At 41.7% G+C, this 23366-nt stretch overlaps 1 protein-coding gene across 3 annotated transcripts in view; it reads right to left on the reverse strand.

Annotated features, from left to right (window-relative positions):
* Positions 1-23366, reverse strand: part of ARHGEF28 (Rho guanine nucleotide exchange factor (GEF) 28) — a 331462-nt gene that overhangs the window by 35505 nt on the left and 272591 nt on the right. For all 3 annotated transcript variants that reach the window (XM_011959260.1, XM_011959259.1, XM_011959261.1), the window contains 8 exons: positions 18717-18895; positions 17659-17750; positions 16347-16529; positions 12798-12929; positions 9652-9752; positions 6679-6717; positions 6537-6584; positions 1064-1549 (listed from right to left, as the gene is read on the reverse strand). In XM_011959260.1, coding sequence (XP_011814650.1) covers positions 1064-1549; positions 6537-6584; positions 6679-6717; positions 9652-9752; positions 12798-12929; positions 16347-16529; positions 17659-17750; positions 18717-18895 — 1260 coding nt within the window. The remainder of the gene's footprint in view (positions 1-1063; positions 1550-6536; positions 6585-6678; positions 6718-9651; positions 9753-12797; positions 12930-16346; positions 16530-17658; positions 17751-18716; positions 18896-23366) is intronic.

A 23366-nucleotide genomic window follows, 5' to 3' on the forward strand; every position in this document is an offset into this window, starting at 1 on the left:
AAACATAATTTAGCCAACTTAAAAGGAAAAACAGATTGCAACAGAGATCTTGTAAAAAACATACATGCTCATATGAGCATGTATGTTTTTTTATTGATAGTGCATAGTACAACTTCATGCACTATCAATAAAAAAACATACATGCTCATAACACAGGAAAATAAACTTCTGGGACCAATGGGATTGTCAAGCATGGTTAGAAAAGATGCAAATAAATAACTCTTACTAGTGAACTGGATTTTGAATTTACTATATCAAATTTACAAAGAGAGAATAAGCTTGGCATAACAGAATAGTATTATACTTGCTAAATTCAGTGCCTATAGTATTTATTAATAGTTAATTGATCTTCTAAAAGCTACTTCTACATAGAACTCTTAAGACAGATCATATAAAGACAGTCCTTCAAATACTGGAAAAGAGCAAGCTCACGGTGAGTGTGACTCCAGGACAAACCCACCCCGGCCTTTCTAGGACAACTCGATTCTATGTTTGTTCCTTAGGTAAGGGCATCTCAGGCAGAGTGCAGTGATCCCATAGGACCTGGGCCCTTACACTGTCCATTTTTTTTTTTTTTTTTTGAAACGGAGTTTCACTCTTGTCACCCAGGCTGGAGTGCAATGGCACAATCTCGGCTCAATGCAACCTCCACCTCATGGGTTCAAGCGATTTTTCTGCCTCAGCCTCCTGTGTAGCTGGGATTACAGGCACCCGCCACCAAGCCCAGCTAATTTTTGTATTTTTAGTAGACACGAGTTTTCACCATGTTGGCCAGGCTGGTTTTGAACTCCCAATCTCAGGTGATCTGCCCGCCTCGGCCTCCCAAAGTGCTGGAATTACAGGCGTGAGCCACCGCGCCCCGCCCACAACATCCATATTTTAAGTCAACATGGATATGTATTATCTCTGAAAGCTTCCAGCTTTGGCTACCTACAAATTGAGAAATCCTCATGAGGTCTTACACAAAACCCAAAATGACAGATGTTTGGTTAGTGTCCTAGGAACCCCCAGGCCCAGCCCTGTCTTCGAGAGGCTGCCTCACAGCACCCCAGAAGGTCCATACCTCGGGGCCACCTGGAAGGAACACCGCGGGCAGGCTTCTCTGCCGGCCGTGCTTCCAGTGGCCCAGCAGGCTCTGCTGGGCCTGCATCCTCTCCCGCTCCCTCTCCACCAGGCGCTGGCCCTCCCTCAGCCGCTCCAGGCTGTGCTGATACTCCTGGAGCTGGAGGTCCAGCTCGCCCCGGCTCCGCAGCAGCAGCTCCTCCTGCGACTGGCACTCCCGCTCCCGCTCCTGCAGCCAGCTCTCCTTGGCCGCCTGAGCCCGCTGCTGCTGGTCACACCTGCGGAGCCAGCGCCGCCGCTCCTGCTGGAGCTGGTGCTGGAGCTGGTGCACGTTGGCCAGCTCCTCATGCTGCCTGTCCGCGTCGCGGGACTTCTGGTCCTGCAAAGGGCCGCCTCGGAGGACAGAGTGGCCGAGAGACAGGCCCTCCTGCTGCTGGAGAACCAGCCTGTGGATCTCAATGTGGCTGTCCTGAATGGTCAAGGCGGCCTGTCAGAGCAGACAGAGGAAAAATAATTAAACAAAGGCTTCCATTGTTATTGTTTACGCTTTCCGTTGGAACTACCTGGAAACACAAAACGCAGGCCTGAACTCATTTCTCTTAATATTTCTGGCCTTTTCCTAAGTTTCCTCCAAAGGCAAGATTTGTGTGGCATTCCGCAGAGGCTTGTCTACATATGTCCTAGGGGTATGACCTGTGAATTCATAGAGAAAAGAAAGAAAGCCCAAAAGCAGTATCATCCTCTCCTATGTAGTTTGGTGCTGGTTGTTGGGTGATAGTTAAGCGAGTCTCCCCAGTACGAACTCGGCATGTAAATTCACAAGGCTGTGCATTCCTGTTCTACATCTCACTCTCTTGCTGAGGTCTCCCTAGTCAATCGTTCATGAGAACTTAAGAATCCACATAAACCTAGTAGTATCCTTTCTTTGAGTCCCAAACCAGAAATTACTTGAGCTACATTGCATTATGAAGACATAAAAATAAAAATCAACTATTTGGAGACTTTTGGTAAATAATCTTTTTATAACATAATGCCTGAGAATAGCAGTTAATACCATTTTTAAGAGACACGTAAGTGGCTAAAGCTAGTCTCATTACTGTTACATCTTTGTATTATAGCAGGAAGGTCATGCACACAAAAACTAAGCTGAAATGTATTTGTTTAATAGATCGCCAACAGGAGGCTGAAATGATTAAGGGAAAATAGATACTCTAAAGCCCAGAGGACATTACCAACCAGATTAAAAAAACATTTTGAGTTACGGTATCTGCCTATGAAAAGTTTGGCAACATCACAGGAAATAATTACCGAGATCTGGAAGGATTCCACAAAACCAAAAAGATCTCTGTGAATGCCCTTGGAAGCTTTTAATTTTAAAAGTTCCCATTTAGAGTGCAAAGCAGTACAGAAGGGACAAATTGAAAATGGACACATACTGGGTATGTGTGTATGTTTTGACTCTATATGAGAAATCATTACTCTCCTAGGGATAAATTCACATTTTTCCTTCCTAAGAATTTTTTAAACTGTCCACATAACAGATGTTGGGAAGATGGGGATTTGACCATAAGCTCTTTGTCAGCTCAGCAGTTTCCTATACTTTTGAAAGTTAAAGAACTAAGGTATATTTTAAATTCATACTTGTCTTGGAATATGACTCAAAAATGTATTCACTGGGGCCTTTTGAAAGAAAATTCATATTTTTAAATTTGGAAATTAATCTTTAAAATTTCAGACACATGAATAGTTAGTGGCTTTTGGGAGTTGTTATAAATAAATCAATGATTATCATTCAGAATAGGTATTAATTACTATGATCTTTAAATATGAAATAATTAGCACGCAATAAACCACTCAGGACTCTGTTGATCTGGCTAAATAAAATTGTAGACTGTACATCACCACTTAATTCTAATAAATCCTAAGGGACAGTATGGTAAGACAAAAATCCAATACTTTCTATGTCAAAACTACCACAATAACGCTCACGTAAGGGTTACAGTTACAGTAATTAAGTGCTGCTGTGAGGTATTCTTCATGTCTATCTAACATTTGGGATAAAGCCATTCTTTTCCCTTGCATAGAGGTGGAATCTGAAGATTGGATATTCATCTAAATTTAAATATTCATTTAAAGCTAAATGAATAATCTTCACACTTAAAGTTTACATTTATATTTAGGACAGAGAACAGCACTTGCTTTTCAAGTTTAGGCAAATTCCCAATTCACTCGCTTAACTTTACTTTGCTAGAATATCTGTGTCTTTTCCTTTTTGCCCTGTCTATGCCTCATTTCTAACTCTATTTTCCTAATATAGGGATCAAATTTCATTCCACCTAATTCAAAATTGTTTATGTAAAAACTTCAGTCACATATAAGACATTCAGCTTCAAAAAAGATGACTGTGCCATGAACAGAAATCTTTCAAAGCCCATGGCCTTGGACCAGCTCAGAAGCTCTGATTAGGTTAAGAGAATTCACTGTAGACTTTGATATTTCTCATGTCGCTTTAACCTAATGTGTTGCAAAAATTAGGTCATTCAGGTGATCAAGCTTTTCTGGACCTTGAATCTACACAGAGCTGCATTCAGGGTTGAAAAGAAGACACAGGACCTTGTGAGTGTTTTCGTCAGGCAACACCAGCCAGAATGCTCAATGTTTTCATCCCCCAAGTTAATGGCTGCTGCTCAAACTGTATCCCTTCTCAGCTGACATTTAAAATAAAGATTATTTGTCTTACATGATACATTGATTTCTAAGAACATCAACCCCAGAACTGCACATCTAGCCCAAGACACTAAAAGCATTATCACTAAATCTTGAACAAGACAAAGAGCTTGCTATTACCACTATTATTTAACACATTTTCAAAAGTCCTAGCCTAAGCAGTAAGCCAAGAAAATGGAATTCATGTAATTATTGACAAATAGCCATAATATCATTATTTTCTAATTTTTATTTTCTACCTGGAATACTTCAAAAAATCAATGGAAAAACTATTAAAATGAAAAATAAAGTTCAATGAGTTGGCCAGTTACAATACAAGTACCCCAAAATCGATACCTTTATTTATATTAGCAACAACCACTGGGGACACAAAATGAAAAAAAAAATGTATTCATAATAGCAGTAAAGAGAAATATGAATAAACTTAGTGAAAAAATGTATATATACACACATATCATACTATATGAAGACAATTACAAAGCTCTCCAGCAAATCATAGAATAAGAGATGACTGACCAATGTTCTTATATGAGTAAGTGATTAAGGTAAAGGTGTTGATTCTCTCCAATTTAATTCAAAAATATAATGAAATTTTAATTTAATGGTGTTGGTAAGAGATAAGAAACTTGTCTAAGAGCTCTTGTGGGGCTGGGCGCAGTGACTCAGGCCTGTAATCCCAGAACTTTGGGAGGCCAAGGCAGGTAGATCACTTTGAGCCCAGGAGTTGGAGACCAGCCTGGGCAACATGGTGAAAAACTCGCCAGGTTTGGCGGCACACGCCTATAGTCTCAGCTCCTTGGGAGGCTGAGGTGGGAGGATGGCTTCAGCCCGGGGGACAGAGGTTGCAGTGAGTTGAGATCGTGCCACTGCACTCCAGCCTGGGTAACAGAGCCAGATCCTGTCTCAAAAAACTAAATAAATAAAAAATAAGAGCACTTGTGGAAGAATATATAAATACGCATAGAAAAATAAATAAGAGTAGCACTGTCATATATTCAAATGCAATCCAAGGCTTTAACAATTCAGATGTTGGTCCTAGAGCAAGAATAAAAGGTCATAAGAGAAAGAAGTCTTGATGGAGTCAAAGTCTAAATAATTAAACATGGAATGCAGCATGCCTTTATATTTTCTGCTGAGAACTTAGGCTTCATTTTATTTTCTTTTAAATTCAACAAGATATGAAGCATGAATGAATAAACCAGTGAGGGAAAAATGTTTTGTCCCAGTAGTAGTCAAAGAAGTACAAATAAAATAATCAGATACCCTAATCCATCTTCAAATGGAAGAGAAAAAAAGAGAATGTTGGTTGATGTGATTATTTTAGCAAAGTCTATTGAAAACCTAAACAAAATGATTCTTCTTATTTATCTTAAGGAAACAGTCAGATGTATTCAAAGAGATGAGTATACAAGGATGTCCTCTACAGTGTTGTTAATAATACAAAAGTATAAACAATAAGGGATTGAATAAACCCCACAGACTTGAATTTAACATATAATCATTAAAAAGTATGCTATAGAACAATAGTTGATGACAGAAAGTTACATATTACAGAAGAGTGCATAGTAAATAATTCTAAAATCTGGAGCCTTATACATCAACATGATCATTTTAATTCTCTTTGTTGAATTAGAAATCATTTTCTTTCATTTACTTGTATTCTCAAATTTTTCTACAAATTTTTCAACAATCCAAACATTGCATGTATATCCTTTCAAGATATATTTTAATGAGTAAATTAAGCCATCGGACACACTGAGCCTCTTTCTTGTGCATGGTCTAAGCTAGTGGTCTCCAACCTTTTTGGCAGCAGGGATCCATTTTGTGGAAGACAGATTTTTTTTAATGGATGGGGTGGGGTGTGGTGAGAATGGTTTCAGGATGAAACTGTACCACCTCAGATCATCAGGCATTAGATTCTTATAAGGAGTGGGCAACCTAGATGCCTAGATTGCATGCACAGTTCACAATAGGGTTCACGCTCCTATGAGAATCTAATGCCACCACTGATCTCACAGGAGGCGGAGCTCAGGTGGTATGGCTCACTTGCCCCTGGCTCACCTCCTGCTGTGCACCCTAGATGGGTACCACTCTGCACCTAGGGGTTTGGAGACCCCAGCCTAAGGGATCATCCAACCATTTAATCCTAAATGCAAGTATGATTTTTTTTTAAATGTCTGCTTTTCCTTGAAAGACAGTAAGCCATTTGAGAGCAGGCTGTGTGGCTCATTTGCCTTTGGGTGCTCAGCCCTCAGCATACTCAGCACAGAGACGGGCACTGCGTGTTCATCCCCTCAACATTAATAAATTTATAAGTGTTGAGTGGATGAACAAACAAAAGAGTAAAGCAACATATGAATTACTTAACTACTCTAAAGGCTGATGGCCACATGGAGAAGTCAAAGTTGTTTAGGTGTGAATTTAGGTTTTCATCAGAAAATGTGAAGTCATGCTACACTCACCTAAGAGTTTCATTGTAAATGTCAAGCCAGATCATATTCATCAATATTTTTTAAAGATATGAACTGTTTTATGATTTCAGAGAAGAATGGTATAAAATGTAGTCATGGTGTTGCCTCTGATTACAAAACCATGTGAGTCCAACACATTATACTTAGAAGGTTGCCATTCTTTTAAGATCATTCCCTACCTCTCACTTGTTCTCATTTTTAAAGTCTGGGAATCATCAAAGAAAATTGCATTAAGAGAAACATTCACAAGGTCAAAGATTAGAGGAGGGTAGTTACCTGAAGGCTATATAAGAGACGGGTTAAATTCTGTATGGCTTGTATAATCTGAAAAACAAAATTATAAGTGTCAAATTCTTGAAAAAGCTTTTGTTCTCCACAAATAAAGGCTGGTGATACATTTAAGGTATGTGCAGCTCACCTCTGACTGTGAAGAACCTGGAAAATTTCTACATTCCACCTAAAATACATAAAAAACAAGAAAATGAATAACCATTCTACTTTTGAAAAGCTGCCCTGTAGTGTCCCAAAATGTATGACTTGGGTAAATCACTTTGCTGTCTCTAAACTTGATTATCTCATCTATACTGACTCAGTTTCCTCCCAGAAATAAAAGCCTATAGAATTAAACAAACACTTGACAACAAGAGCATCCTTCACGCAAAGTTGATGTTCGAGATACACGGCAATTTTCACCCAATCACCCCTTAAAACAACAAGGGATGATAGTAAGGACACCCTGAAAACTCAAGTGACAACATTTACCTTGTGCAAACCACAATGTGATTTGAGTTCTCTGTGCTCAGACTGTGGTTATCTTTTGGGTCAGGCTGACCTTTTATATTCTAGAGGCCAGATTGGAAGTTATATCATATCTGGCCTCAACTCCTTTTCTCAATGTTTGAGATTCACGATATCAAAATATGCAGCAGTTGGGAAAAAATAAACCAGACTCAGACCCTGGCCACAGGGGCACGCTTAGCTGGGCTGCTCTAGATCCCACCACAGTCAGAGATCACCGGACCAGTGACTGCCTTAGTAGAAGCACTAGCAGCAGAGGCCATGAATCAGCCACGGGAGACCATCTGTTCTTTAGGGACAGGGTCTAAGCCTCATTCATTGTCTCTTCGACAGCACACATTGAGGGCACATGTGGATAGTGATGGCACTTGTTTATTCATTTATTGTCTGCCTTCTTTCCCTAGGATGCAGATCAGTGAGTAGCAAGACTTTATCCGTGTGCTCCATATTATAAGAATGATGCCTGACGTAGCATGGACACTCAACAAGTGAATGATTCTAAGCTGAACTCGATGGCATGCCAATCAATCAATAAATATCGATCACCCACTATAAACTTCACACCTAATGCTATGGGAGACCATCGGATACCCTGTCCTCAAGGGCCTACAGTCTCCTGTACGCTGCTTGCTTTCATCTGGGCACATCTAATTTTAAGCCATAAAAAGCAGCCAGCCATGTGGTCAAGTCCTCAGGTAATTTTGAACTTGTTAAATTCAATTAGTTTAGGCTGGTGATGCTAGGATGAGTTAGCCAGACCTCTGCTTCCCCTAGACTGCCAATTAAAGATTTCACTCGTAAGCAGCACCTCTGATAGGGAAAGGACAGAGGCTGAAAAAGGAGATGAAGCTTAAAGACATTAGATATGTGCCCAATCCTGGGGGAGAGAACAGACTCTAAGAACCCCCGCCCTAGAGGGATTGTTGGCGTTCTTGCAGCTCTTCTGGCTCTGTCTTGGCCCATCCACACTCCACTGCTTCTGTAGTAAGACCATATGGCACAGAGTTTTTATAGTCTATAAAAACTAGAACCATAGAAATGAGCTGGACTGTGCTACCTGTGGTTACTTATGCCCAAAAGCCACTAGGTTTGACATAAGACAGGAAATTTCGCGTTTTTAATGGAGTTGTTCCGCCACCTTGTGGTGAATGTTTAAAACTGCAGTTGGTGATTTATCCATTATTTCTGCATTTGAGTTAGATTTCATTTTTTAAAATTATTTCAGAAATTTGTTCTCACTTTACCTAAATGACAAAATATTCATTATACACCTTTTAAAAGTTTGGATCCTGCCCTTTACCTGGGTTTATTAATTTATTAATTTTTCAAAATGCCTTATTAAGAGAAAAAAATTGCAGATAGCTTAATCCAAAGAAGACCCTGGCCACTTAACCTCAATTGTCTACCTGGAGCTGAGCTGGAGTGAGAGAGGGAGACTCCAGGGGTAGCAGCCACCCAACTTTGAATTCAAAATTAAACTATTACTAATTCACTCTCTCTTTTCTATTAACACAGCTGGACACCACAAATTTCACACTGAAAAGTGAAGTCTTCACCGAAAAGGATGAAAAGCAGGAACATTTTAAGAAGCAATACGTTAGAAAGCTTACAATCAGAAGGAGTAGAGTCAAATATTGCATTCCTATGCTCATTTTGGCCTGTGAAGTGTAAAAAAGAACACTCAGTCACAGCTGTCTTTTCTCTGGATTTTCAAAGTCCTGGACTTGATTTCTCAGTCCTATGTAATATACACAAAAAGTATATAATATGCAAAATATGTTGTATATATAAGAGAAGATCTGACATTTGCCATTTTTTCACATTGACACATATTGGCACCTAGTAATGTACCTAATTCAATTTTAGAGAAAGCTAAACTCTGGAGCCCCAACAAGTTGGAAGAGGCCAACTTGCCACCTCCCAGAATCATATTTTATTCCTTCCCTATTTCTGACATCTCACTTTTAGTGGACACTTTTAGTGGAAGTTTTATGTATTTAATTCTTCAAGAGCGAGTTAACACCTATGTATATAGCAGTAAGTCAAAAAAGAAGCATTTAGAATCGCTGTGCCCCAAGCAAAAATTGGTGAAATTAATTAAAAATTGATCACAAAAAAAAGTAGGTGAAATGTGGGTGGTGACAGGAAATCAACTCTGCAAGGAGAGGAGGGTCAAGGAAGGTGAAAGAAGCAAGAATATTCCAAAGGAAAAGGTGTTTCAATTACTTTGGCGCCATCTGGTTGCAAAAGGGCCCCCGGGTGCCAGAGCTGCCAGACATAGTGGGTGAGAAGCAAAGGTTTGCAGGGCAGAAAGACCAGAAGTCAGAGAGCACAGACACACATATACACAGGAGAGTTTTTAATCTTTTTAATAACTTTTCAATCATTGCTTTGTTTACACCTACATGACACAGGAAGTGCAAGCACATTTGAAGAAATAAGTTAGAAAGTTTAAATATGAATATTTAAATCAATTGAGAACAATTCAGAAAAGCACCTTGGTCCCACTCACTGCCGTGACAGACCAGAACCTGAGGCTATTTTATTATACACAGTAACCGCTGCCGTTTACTAACAAATCAGTTCACAATACCTTCTCCCCTGCATCAGAGACGGCCAAGTCGGTTACCACACCCTGGATCCCGGGATCCACATCCGAACAGCCTCTTTCTTCTCTCCCTCCTGTGACTAATGCTGGAAGCACGCCATCAAGACAGAAACAAAAAGGACAGCGTCAAACATCAGCCAGCCGATTGGGTTCTCCTGTACACGGCCAACACATATTTCAAAATAAGAAACATCACAAAATACTACGTATTGAGTATTCTTAGACGAGGTGCTTGGATGAGCGCAGAGCAATGCACGTGGTCCCTGCCCGCATGGGGCTTACAGGCTAACAGACAGCAACTGACAAATGGTACAACGTATCACCATCTTTGTAGTTTTCTTTCTTGCGCTGAAGTGTTCGTGTGTTGTTTGTGGTACAGAGGGTAGACTCTACATCTCACTCTCACTTAATAGGAAAAAGCCTCCTGGGAAGGGTGAAATTTAAAACAGGTGCTGTAGAACAAAAGCAAGGTCTCTTGGCAGACCCAAGTCTGTAAAAAGTCTCCCTTGTGGCCAGTGCAAGAGCAGCAGATGATAAACAAGGGTTAGGAGGAAGGAGGAGTCCGAAGGAGGAGGGAGACGTCTTTCTAGGAAGGCGGAGATGGCTAATACTTCACAGTCTCACAGTCATACAAACCAAGAACCTGTCCCTATCTCTGAATAACTTATTTTTTAACAATTTATAAACGTGTTGTTTTTCTCACATTTCTTATTTATGCTTTAAATTTACAAATACTATGTATTTAACCTATGAAAACACAGAAATTAGTCCCGAAATATTTTTAAATACCAAATACAGATTTCCCTTCACCCATTAAATCTCTGTTGGCAGGATTTTATTTATTTCTTTACCCATGTGAACTCAGTTAAAACTTAAACTGTGCCCACCTTGCACTGATTAAAACTAGAATTTTCAAAGCCCAAAACACAGTGTTTTATTAGAACCATGTCCAATCTGGACCCTGACAAAATCGATATTCACTTTGTGACACAGTTTGTATAATTTTTTATTGTGTCATCTGGGAACTTTATTTCCAATACAGGAAATGTTTTCCTTTAAATTAATAAAAATACTTATGTCTTTGGAAAATGAGAGTCCTCTAGGATTTCAAAGGCCTCTTCTAATACAAAGAAATTTTTGTCTAAACAGGAACGGCTTCAGATGAGATCAGCTACAAACAAGTCCATTTTGTTCAAGCTGATCAGCACTTATTCACTTACAGTGAGGGGACATTTCACAGGTTTCTCTGTCGTTTGAAAAATGGTTCTACTAGTGGGTGCTATTCCTAACTCTTAAAGAGTGGCCAAAGGCATCACTAAAGAATTCACCATTCTGTTTCTCACTCCCTCACAGAAGTTAGGAAAATCAAATGGGAAAGAAGCTGATGACAAGGCAGAAGAATAAAACACAGATCAGATCCCTGTCCCTGTATCCGGTTTCAGGGTGGGCGAGAGGGTCTCCAGTGGACAGAACTGTCCTAGAAGTAGAAGATATTCATCATGTATACTGAAGACTGAAAATAGAGCGGTCTGCTTGGCTTATGACCTCAGGCTGACATAAGCCTGATGCAGAAGAGCCCAGTCCTCCAAGTCACTTGCAAAACCGACACCCATTCAGTCACAGTTGTAGACCTTCATTCAGGAATAGCCTTGCGCCTTGAACAACTTTATAAAGAGAATCAAACTCTCATAACACCATGTTCCAGTCTGACCCGGAACTGAAGAGGCCTTGGGGTACAGGACCCCACCAGCCAGCTTTGGTACTTCCTCTGCCTGAATCCCGATATCAGACCCCTCTAAAGAGCCTCTCAATGGTTCTGGCAAATGCCACGGGTGTCCCTTTTGAAACTCTCCCCAGTCATGAGAGACGTGGATACAGACAAGGAGACCTTCACTGCCTGGCCTGAAGGGAGGGAAGGCTCGGCCGTGGGCTCGGGCAGCTGCGGAGCGGAGCCTCTCCAGCTGTCCCTGGGGCGAGGCTGAGAGCAGCAGATCCCTGCATGTATTTTTAGGCAGAGCCTCCTCAATGGCATAATGAGGTTCTTCTTTTAAAAGGAAATCACCCAGGGCAGTACAACTCCCCTGATGAATCTGGGCTGTGTCAAAATGAAAAACATATGTGCGCGTTCAGAAAATAGAAACCCAGGATTAGATAAAGCAGAACTTGACAGAGGAAGATAATTAGTGGTGCTGGTATTTAAAAAAGGAAAAAAGAAGTATAGAATTAAAAAGCTATACTGCGTCTATATATCTTAATCAAGGGATGTTGTTAAAGAAGTTCTGAGTTCAATTTAACCTTCCAATCTCTAACTATTGAAGACATTTTATCCATTTTATCTTACGCACATAAGACCTTGTGGAAGTAAGGTTGTTACCGGCTGCACAGGGTGAAAAGTATACTCTTCATGTTTTATCTTAGAAACCTTTCTGGATTCTGGAACTAAGTAGCCTACAACTATACATGTAACAGGATAGCTAGGTTCTGGGAAACTACCTCAACCAACTCTCTACATTCTATTTTTTATATTTAAAATGTATTGAAACAGTGTTTTAATAAATGAATTCTGACATGAACTAAAGTGTAGGATGGCACAGATGAAGAATTTTCTAGCACTTCCGCTTTAACCATACCACTAACCTGTGTGTGTGAGAGACAGAGAGAGAAAGGAGGGAGGCGGAGGGAGTCGTGTGTATATTTCTGGTTTTCTGAGTTGTTTTCTCAGTTGATGCACATGAGATTAGGTTTAAGTGCTTGTTCTGTAATCGACTGCAGGGACTCCTTTTTTAAAAAACCAGAAAAGTTAAAAAGTGCTTTCAAAACTGTATTCAATAAATCATATCAAAAATGAGGCAGGGTAGGTGTTAGGGAAGGTCCAACATTTGGCTGACAAACAGAGCAGTATAACCCACCAACTACTCTTTAGATCCTCATACTTGAAACCCCAGTGTCATTATTATATGCATATGATATTCATTTAGGCTAGCATATTTATTCTTAGTGTTTTTCTAATTTAAAAAAAATATATCAAGTCCCCTTCAACCAGAGACAGTCATTGCCTGTACTTTATGCGACCACTGTAAGCTCCAGGGGCTGTGCTCGGGCTCATTGCCAAGGCCTGCATTTTCACTTACAGGCAGTCGGCGATCCTGGTACATCATGAGAACTGAGTGTGTCGGCCAAGACAGAGTCTCCACAACTGTCCTCGCATGATTGACTCACGTCGCCCATCTGTGAGGCCTTCACTGCAACTTGTAGGCTCTCAGCTAAGATAGAGAAAAACAAAAATAAATCTAAAAAGCAAAGATAGGTATATATTTAATCTAGACCAGGAGTTGGCAAATTGCATTTGGCCTGTCCCTGTTTTTATATGACCCAGGGGCTAAAAATGATTTTTACATTTTTCAAGGTTGTCAAAACACGGGCATGTGCCTGTGCACGCACTCACACACACACATGCACATACACCACTGCATCCCAGAGACTGTGATTTACAAAACCCAAAATACTTCATATCTGGCCCTTTATAGGAAAAGTTTGCAGATCTTTAATCTAGACCAATACTTTTAGCATCATTTTACAACGGAGAATTAACTCAATAAAAAACTATAAACCCATTATATAAAAATATCTCAAATGCAACTTTCAGTAAATTGGTAGGCCTAAAAACTGCCTGTCATTCAGTTAGTATAAACATACCAGGCATTAACATTTTAAAACCTGTTACTCAGATATATTAGCTATTCCTCAAAAGAGTATTTTCCCTACACTTGTCTTTAGAAACACAGATTCCCAGTCTTTGGCTCTAGACTTACTGGATTTGATTCTCGGGAGGAGAAAACAGGATTTGTATTTTAAACAAGCACCTGTTTTAGGGGCTACTGGGCATTTGACAACTAAGAGGGTAGTTTACAGATGGGAGGAGGAAAGAGACATACACGACTCACTAGGCTATGCAGAAGAAGGCGTTCAGCACTCATCTCCATCAGCTTTATTAGAGCATCATAAATGCTACTGCAGCACGGAGGAGGAAGAGCATTCTATTAGCTAGCAAGATTTGGAATATGTTTTTACAGGAGGTGAAAACTGAGCAGGACCTGGAAGGATGGATGGGTTTCAAGAGGCAGAGACAGAAGAAAAGAAAGGAAGGAGGAAAAGCTGTCCAGCAGAGTGAAGTCCCAAGGAGACCATTCAAGGTGCACTACTGAACTGGTTTTTTGTCAGAAGATAACTCCCTCACTCTGATAAGAACTCCTGCTCGATCTTTCGGCTGCAGCTGGTGCTGGATGGTCAGTGACCGAGGGTGGATTATCCAACTGCAGCTAAGGCAGCACCTCCATTGCTCTGGGTTCTAAGCAGCTGGGTCCACTGCTGCCCTGGCACCTCTGTCACAGTGTGCCAGAGGAATGGAAGCAGATGGGTGTACAACCCAGCGTTAGTGAAAGTTTTGCTGGGGGAGAAAGTTAAAACCACTGGCTGATACTGAGAGTGGGTGATCTATTTGATCAAGGCTTTATCAAAGATAATGAGGGAGGTCACTGCTTCTTGTCAACCCACTTGGAAGTTTCTTTTTGACTTTATTTCTAAAATATATCTTGACTCGGCCTCTTCTCTCTGCTCCCATTGTCAACGGCAGTGGTCTAGACCAAGGCTCATCTCAACTTCTGTTATTACTTCCTAACAAGTCTCCAGGCAGATGTGTCTCCTTCTAGTCTCTTGTCCATTCAGCAGCCAGTGAGTTAAGACATAAATAAGATCACGCCACACCCATGATTAAAAGCTTCCAGTGCTTTCCATCATGTTTGGAATAACATCCTCTTTTAAAATTATTTAAATATGGCCTACGATGATCTGATCCCAGCCTGCCTGGCCCGTATCACCTCATCTAATGGTGATCCATGCTGACATCTGCTACCCTGGCCTCCTTTCTTTCCTTAAACATGTGAAGCTCACTGCAGCCTCAGGGGCTTTGCACTTCCTTCTCTCTGCCCAAAATGATCCTCCCCAAGCTCTTGAGACAGCTGGCTTCTTATTTCTCAATCCTCGTCTCAAAAAGAGGTCTTGAGGCTAATCTCTCTGAAGCAACACCTTCACCTTATCACAATCCCATTATCTTTGGGATAGACAACTATCCAAAGTTCTCTTTCTTCCTTAAGTATTGTCTATCTTTCATCACTAAAAGTTTTACAAAAGCATCACTGCCTCCCAAGCACCAGCAACAGTACAAGGTAGATGCTCAATGGATATCTGAGAAACAGTTGAATGAGGGGTTCTATCAGTGAACCCTACTTCAGACCTCTATGCCCTTCTCAAGACCTCAGTTTCCTCAACTGGGAAATAAAGATGGCTGATTCTAAGATTTCTAAATTCCCTTCCAGAGCTAATATTCTGAGATTCTAAACCAGAGGCTGGCAAACATTTTCTGCAAAGAGCCAGTTAATAGTTTAGGTTTTGTGGACTAAACAGTCTGTCAAAACTGCTCATCTCTGCCACCGTAGGAAAAAGTAGCCACAAGCGACACATAAACAAGCAGATGTGGCTGAGTTTTGGTAAAACTAAACTTACAAAAGCAGGTGGTGGGACGTGTGTAGTCCATGGTCTGTAATTTACCAGCCCTTCTTCTGTACAACAGCATTTCCTGCCAGTCTCTCAGGAAGTGGCTGGTTTATCTCCGAAGCCCTTTGTCCCACTGTCACTTCCAGATCATTATCTCCACCTCTTCTTCAACTCCTTTCTGCCTTGAAGCTCCTGCCCTCCGGTTATACTGCTCACTACCGCTCCTTGTGGACTTTCCTCTATAGACCTTCAGCCACTCGCCTGCCTTCTCTGAATGAGTCAGCACACGGCACAAGTTCTCCGCATCCCACCAATGCTAATCCTGTCAAAATTCTCAATATTTTCAATTCTATAAACTTAGTCCTTCCATCACCCTGGCCTCTCATCCTCTGGACTTTCTCATCTCCAATGATCTTGGCCCTTCACCCGACCTCGGCCACCATCTCCCATTGTTATTACCAACATCTGCACTTCGCCCCCTTAAGTCTATTCTCCACACAGTAGTCAGGAGGTACCTTTCAAACCACAAGTCAAGTCCCTGCTCCACTCAAAATTCTCTAATGCTTCCCATCCCACTCAGGATGAAATTCCAAGTCCTTCTCTCCTGCCATGCAACCTGAGACCTAGTGAACCCTGGACTCATAGAAACCTGGACTCATCCCCTGCACTGCTCACCCCACCCTCCCTTCCCTCTGCCTGTGCTGTCCCCCTGCCTGCTCCTCAGGCGAGCCTGGCACTTGCCTGCACCAGGACCTTTGTGCCGGCCATTCCCTACACCTGGAAGACTCTCCCTCAAGGTATCACTCGGCTTTCTTCCTTCATGTCCACTTACATATCATTATATCAAAAGAGGCCTTCCCTGACCCCCTATCTAAAACAGAGCCATCCCAACTCCATCACCCTCTTTCCCCCTTATACTGCTTCTTTTTCTTCATAGCACTTGATACAATCTGACATATTTATTTCTTTATATTTGGTGTTTCCAGAAATACAAGTTCTAGCCGAGTAAGGACCTTGTCTTGTTCTGCTGTATCCTCAGCACCAAGACCACAGTGCAAGGCACATAGTAGGTGTTCAATAAACATTTTCTGAACGTGTCAACCCAAACCCTTCTCAAAGCGACTTACCTTCTTTCAGTGCTGCTGCCAGTAATGAGGCTGCCTGGGGAGGCTCGCCTGGGTCAGGTTTAATAAGGAGGTGGGGCTCTAGATGGACGTCCTCGAATCCACTCAGTTCTCCAAGTTCAGCATAGATATGCAGCTTCTCCTCCAAATACGCACAAATTTGTTGGTCTTGGTTAGTGAGTATTTCTATGAAATAGCATTTACCAGAGAAGATTATCACTAACATGAATACAACCACTAATGTGAAAGTCCACAAAAAAGATGTAGCTAATTAGCAAGCAGTATGACCTCCAAGAGAAAGCCCAGGCTGGATGAGTAGGGTAGATGCAGGTATCAGTCCTGACCATGCCGCTTAGTGACTGTGGCCTCCAGCAAGTGACTTAACAACTTTCTCAGCTTCCATTGTCCTTTCTGTAAATAAGGTTCCTTTCTCAGTCCCTTAATTCCAGAAAATTTGCAAAGCTATTCTTTGTTTATTCAGGCTGGTTTCTATTAAGACTAAACATTAAGCTTGGGAATGAAAATTGAGGTAGTCCCGTCCATGATGAGTGAACAATACAAATGCCTGGAACGGCACAGGCTTCAGCCAGTTTTGGTCAAAACCAAACATACTGGTTTAAATTTTTGTTTCTAAACATCCAATTTCTTTGCCCATCTTTGCATGCATCATTGTCCTCAGATTTCAACATGTTGCAGAATTCTTAAAGCTCAAAGGGACCTTAACCAGCATTGAATCCAGGAATTCTCAGTCTCCTCTGTGCTTCAAAGTCACCTTGGGAGAGCTGAAAACCCCAAAGTCTACATCCCACTGGCCACAGATTCAGATTCAATTGGTGGAGGGTGAGGCCCAGGTATCTGTATTTTTAAAGACCTCTCAACTGATTCCAATGTCAAACCAGAGTTGAGAATCACTGAGCTAACCTAATCTCCTTCTTTCACAAACTTGGAAACTGGGGACCAGATCTGTTGGGTTCCTTGTCCACAGTCATTGACATGACAGTGCTGAGACCTAAAATTAAACCATGAGACAAGTAACTCCAACACTCCTCTGCACCACACTGCCCACAGCTATTGTTTCATGTGCATGTTTTACATCCATTTTAATCACTAAGGTGGAAGTGAAGAGAATGTCATCTTATTTGAGCATTTCTAGTGTAAGTTTTTGGTTTTCAGTGTTTCTTGGGAGGGTGGTCCAGGTGGGCCTCAGGTACACAGGATGAATCATGTAGTTATAACCTCCTGTTCATGACACTCAGGCTTTCCCAACACCCAGGAGAACACCATAACCAGGGAGCCAGAAGTGCCTGCACTGTACCTTGACATTGCTGAATTTTGGCCACTCTGGCTTCAGCTTTCCTCTTGTCTTCGTCAGATTCACTTGTCCTTCCCCCTTTTTCTTCAGGACAACTTTAAAAGACAATAGTCAGGAGACACAACTGAAACCAAATGCAAGTATCTGTAGATTCATTAGAAAAACATGGGAACTTGGCAATGGATTTATTCATAAAGGGAGAAAATTTCAGCATAAAGGGAATGCATCATGCCCCCTGGCCAGAGACTTGTTTTCTTGAGAATACACAGAATCTTGCATAACATTACATGACTCTCAAAATCAGCGGTGTGGGATGACTCAAATATTCCAGTGAACACAAACATACACTCACCACACACACCCATAATGGGAATAAAGTATAAGAATTTTAGGGAATAGAAGTGGGGTGCCAGATCAGATGGGGTGCAGTGGAGGTACAGAAGTTGTATATAACTTCAGAATCTAACTAATTAAATTACTGTTGAGAATGATCTCCGCCACCCTTGTGCTCCCAATTATAAAAACTGTCCTTGCACAAGTAATGAGGAACAAATTGACTTAGAATACTTAGATCCACCAATTCAGAAACATTTATTGAATGATTTCTCAGCACTAGACACACACAGAAACATAAGACATGACCCCTGCCCTCGAGGAGCTTCCAATCTAATTAAAGAAACACACACATATGTACATTAAAAAGATAATAGCTACAAGGCAGTATATAAGAAGTATTGAGTAAATGCTTTAGTGAGCAAGTGTTAAAGAATTTCAGGCAAGAAAGAGATCACCAGGACTGAAGAGGTCCTCATGGAGGAGGGGAGGCCCGAGCTGCATCAACGCCTGGCAGGGCGCACACAGGCAGAGGGAGGTGCAGGCATTACATGCAGGGAGGCGTGGAGGAGAAAGCTGCAGATGGGGGGCTATCGCAGGCAGGTGCAGGGGGCAGGGAGCAGACCATTCTGGCAGAGGCAAAGTTTTCATGCAGGAAGACATGGTTAGAATATTTTCCCCAGTTGAACAACTCTGTTCCGTAGATTATGGACAGAAGGAAATGTTACCTTTCTACAGCCTGCTGGATCCGTCTCATCCAGTTATTGCGTTCCTCCTTGGAATTGGTGTGAATTTCATACATCTCAGGACCAGCAGACGAAGCACTGATCAGAAACATTCCTCTCTCCTCATTAGCAACTTCTCTAGCAATAAGCTTTTGAAGGGAAATGACTGATGGCTTCTGATCCTATATAAAATAGGAAGGTGAGCAGATGAAACGGCATCCTAGCTAAAGTAAGTCTCTCGTAAAACATGAGCTAAAGGAAGCAACAGTAGTAGGTAAACCTTTCTCCACTTTCAATCTTTTCAAAAGAGCTATAGAAGTTGATACAATCTCCAATGGAGACGGTATGGAAAAGAGAGGATGGAAAAAGAGGAATTACAGGAATGCTCATCCTTAAGAACTGCTGGTTTAGGCTGGGCATGGCTCCCTCCTATAATACCAGCACTTTGGGAGGCTGAGGCAGGTGAATCACCTGAGGTCAGCAGTTCAAGACCAGCCTGGCCAATGTGGTGAAACCCCGTCTATACTAAAAATACAAAAATTAGCTGGATGTGGTGGTGTGCGCCTGTAGTCCCAGCTGCTTGGGAGGCTGAGGCATGAGAATTGCTTGAACCTTGGAGGTGGAGGTTGCAGTCAGTGCACTCCATCCTGGACAATAGAGCAAGACTCTGTCTCAAAAAAAAAAAAAGAAGAAGAAGGAATTGGTTGTTTAAAAATTGAACTGTTTAAAACACAGAACAATCAGAGAAGAAAAATATCAAAATGCCATAGTCAAGGCAGGAGAAGTTTTTCTAAGACAGCATGAGATAGGAAACTCATGTGTCAAATGTCACAAAGAGATTGAGAAGGATGGAGGCCCTAAAAAGTCCATTCGACTTGCAATATTGTTTCAATAAGGTAACTGAAAAGAAGCCCAGAAACTCAGAAGCCCAGCCTGTGGACTATAAACGATACGAATAGGGGGCAAGACCTTCGACTCCCCAGGCATAACCAGTCCTTTTTGCTACTGTCATGTGGGCCACAGCAACAAAATGCCTACAAGTTCTTGCCTCTTCTCACCAAGGAGATGAGCCCTTGGTGGGTGGGAATGGGTCTCATTCATCTTCATGCGCCTAGCACATAGCCTTGCATAGAGTAGGCACTCAATAAATGTTGGTAGGACTAGTTTCACAGAAGTCCACCAGAGGGTAATAGGAAGAAAGTCTAAAATTTGGCATGTACGCCGTGATTAAACCACCTCTTCTACCAGCATCTACTGTGATCCTCCAGTGTCCCTTTGTAAACACTGGGGATTGAAAGAGGAACAGCACACTGACGATGCCTGGTAGGTAGATGTAGTTGAAAGAATGGTGAAAAGAATGACTTCAGGATGAACAGTTTGGGGGACAACATGAAGAATTCTTCTTTGGTCTGTGGCTTCCACCACTGTTTACAGAGCTGGTTGCAGTGTGTGGTTTTGCTTCACCATCATGGACTAAGCGACGCCTTTACCCAGAACAAGCCACGGTCTCCTCACTGCTGACTCCTTGGTGCTGGCTTGTCAGCTTTCCCAGCATCATACAACTTGGCCACATCTGATGCTGTGTGCCATGGTGACCCAGAGTACCTCCTCACCCCATGCTTCTCAGAGTACCATGAGAGAAAAAAATATGACGGGACAAGACCACTGGTCTATGCAGCCCTGTGCTCAGCCTCTGAAAATGGAAGCAAAAGCAGCCCCGTGGCAGAGTTGTTGGAATACTGCCCTCTCTAATTAGGGAGCTCCTTGGAGCATTGGTAATCTGGCTTATTCTATTATGGACCTACTCCCGAGACCTTATCTGTTTCCCTGATTCAATGTGCAGTTTTAGCTTCCTCAGCTGACAAGGTAAACAGCCTCTGTATGTAAAAAGGCAGAGTAAGTTTATTTGCTTAAGACATGAGCAAGAGTGAAATTATTTGAACTAGTTGGTTAGTGTTGCAGGGGAGGGGAGGTGGCAGGGTAAGATCTTTTCAAAGTGAAGAACAGGTAAGTGTGAGGAAAGTAACATTCATTCGATCACCATCAGACCAGGGGGCATAGGAACCTGTCCATCAGTATTCATACTAACCACGCACAAACACTGGAGATGAACAAAAATTCAATTAACTCTCCAGGAATGGAAGTAGCATGTCTGCCTTGGAGGTAGATGTCAAACACTAGTGATGCAAAGGCCTAACCCAGCTTGCAGAGATGTTTTATTTGTGCCACGGCATTTAACAAACAAAGTTTAAAAATAAGTTCTCGGTATTTAAATACTAGGGGATTTCACTTTTTAAAACCTTTAGATTTCTGGGTTCTTGGGGAAAGCAGAAGATTAGCAATCCTGGGTCCACATTCCCATTTTAAAACACTGGCTATAGCCAAATAATCCCTGCCATCTTTGAGACAGGGCACAGACTCACTTTTCACTACAGTCCCTACAACTTTCTATTATAGTCTCCTCGCTTCTGACCCTGTCACGTTCACTCAATCACATTTCTGCCCAATCCCTACAGGCATTAGGAGTTGAAGACCTCTAATGTAGGAGAAGAGGAAAGGAGCTGCTATGCTTAGCTGTATTGTTACACTGTATCCATTCTGTGCTGATTCTACTATTCAGGGATTCCATTGTGATAAAGAGATTTTATTTATTTATTTATTTATTTATTTTATTTTATTTTTATCTTTTGAGATGAAGTCTCATTCTGTCGCCAGGCTGGAGTACAGTGGCGCGATCTCGGCTCACTGCAAGCTCCGCCTCCTGGGTTCACACCATTCTCCTGCCTCAGCCTCCCAAATAGCTGGGACTACAGGTGCTCGCCACCAAGCCTGGCTAATTTTTTGTATTTTTAGTAGAACGGGGTTTCACCGTGTTAGCCAGGATGGTCTCGATCTCCTGACCTTGTGATCCGCCCGCCTCAGCCTCCCAAAGTGCTGGGATTACAGGCGTGAGCCACCGCGCCCGGCCATGATACAGAGATTTTGAGACTGCTTCCTATTTGGAACTTCAGCTTGCAAGTCCACATGTTCACTATGTCTTGGTTGTTTGCTCCTTTTGAATTTGCCTTCTTTGATGTTCAAGAGATTCCTCCTAGACTCAGTATTCTAAGACTTAGTGAACACATCTACACATTTTGTAGGTTTGGGCTTTGCCCCAGTTTCCTGCTGAGTCCTTTATAAAAACAAAAACAAAGTGAAACTTTCTTGTAGGGACCCACTACTCCATCCTCTTGCTACTTTCAGCTGTTAATCTTCTGGCTATTTCCAAATTAATCACGTCTTCTGTAACATGCAGCAAGACAAGCACCTGAGGAAGAAGTCTTTTCTAAAGGGCACAAGGAGTGGAGAATCTCACCTGTACGAGCATGAGGAAAACTTTCTAAAATTCTAGGATGAGAACTAGGAAATCCAGATATCTGTATACCCCTAGCCAAATGCTTCAATTCCCTACAATTTTAAGTATAAGATATTGTGACACATGGGCTGTTGTCAGATAGATGTAACTCAAGAGTGTATGAACAGTAGGGTGTACCTGACTCTTCAAGGAGAAAATGATGCTTTCTCTTTTGCTCTCTGATACCACCAAGGGCTTAGCTGTCATTTATGAATGCAGCTACATGTCAGGTTAACATCTTTAAAAAACAGTATCAGTAACATTTTACTGTTGTCCATAGCCAAACACATTCCACCAAGAAGAGCTAGGATGTAACTGTCTTCATTCTCCTATTTGGTGGATTGCATTCCTAATACCCCACTTAATGGTAAATGTGGTCTAAGGGTAGCACAGATAATGCCTCAGAAGGTCATATAGACAAGAGGGAAAGAATCACATTTCAAGTCATGCTCTAAGTTGAGCGTTACAGGATCTGAATCCATATGCTACCTTGTCCTAAAAAACAATGTAGTTGTCTTTATGTCATCTACTTCACGATCAATCAGCAGGACATCTGTCTGGTAATATAATCCAAGAAGCAGAATTTGCTTTTCTTTTAGGTCTTTGGTTTTAAAGAAGCATTGGTTTCTATAAAGATGTGAATTTGTTTCCTCTTCCTACATGGCCCTCACCATCCCACAGGTTAAACAAAATGGTCCCCACCTTCCCACTTATTTTCTCATGTTCTTTCAGAGAGTCTCTGAGCATCTCAGATTAACAGCCTAGAGAAGCCACTGGACAAACCAATAGGTTTTCATGAAATTTGTAATACAGTTCAAATTGAATGGGAACATAGAGACTTCTTTAAGTCTTCTTCTTATCCTCTGGTGTAGCTCTGTGAAAACGTCTTTGACCTTTATACAACTCAACATCGTTGTGTTGATGAAAGGGAATGTGCCAAACAGGATGAAGAAGCCTCTCAACGCAGCCTGCCTGGTACACAGAGGCAGATGAGGCACGGCTCCCGCCTCTTTCCCAGAATCTCACCCCTGGGTAGACATGCTTCTTTGTTTTCTCTGAACGAGATAACAGAAGCCATATTAAGCTTTGAATTTGCCAAAATTGTTTGGAATTAATGGTATCTGCTAATGGTACCCAAATGTCCTACCATTCAGTGGATGATAAGCACTAGCGTTTTAGGGAGCCACCATTACACTGCCTATATTGCTATTGTGTGTCTTGGATTCTTTCCTCCAACAGGGTCTGATGCTCCATGATGC

Source organism: Colobus angolensis, unplaced genomic scaffold (assembly GCF_000951035.1).
Source record: "Colobus angolensis palliatus isolate OR3802 unplaced genomic scaffold, Cang.pa_1.0 Scaffold49, whole genome shotgun sequence".
Classification (NCBI taxonomy): Eukaryota; Metazoa; Chordata; class Mammalia; order Primates; family Cercopithecidae; genus Colobus; species Colobus angolensis.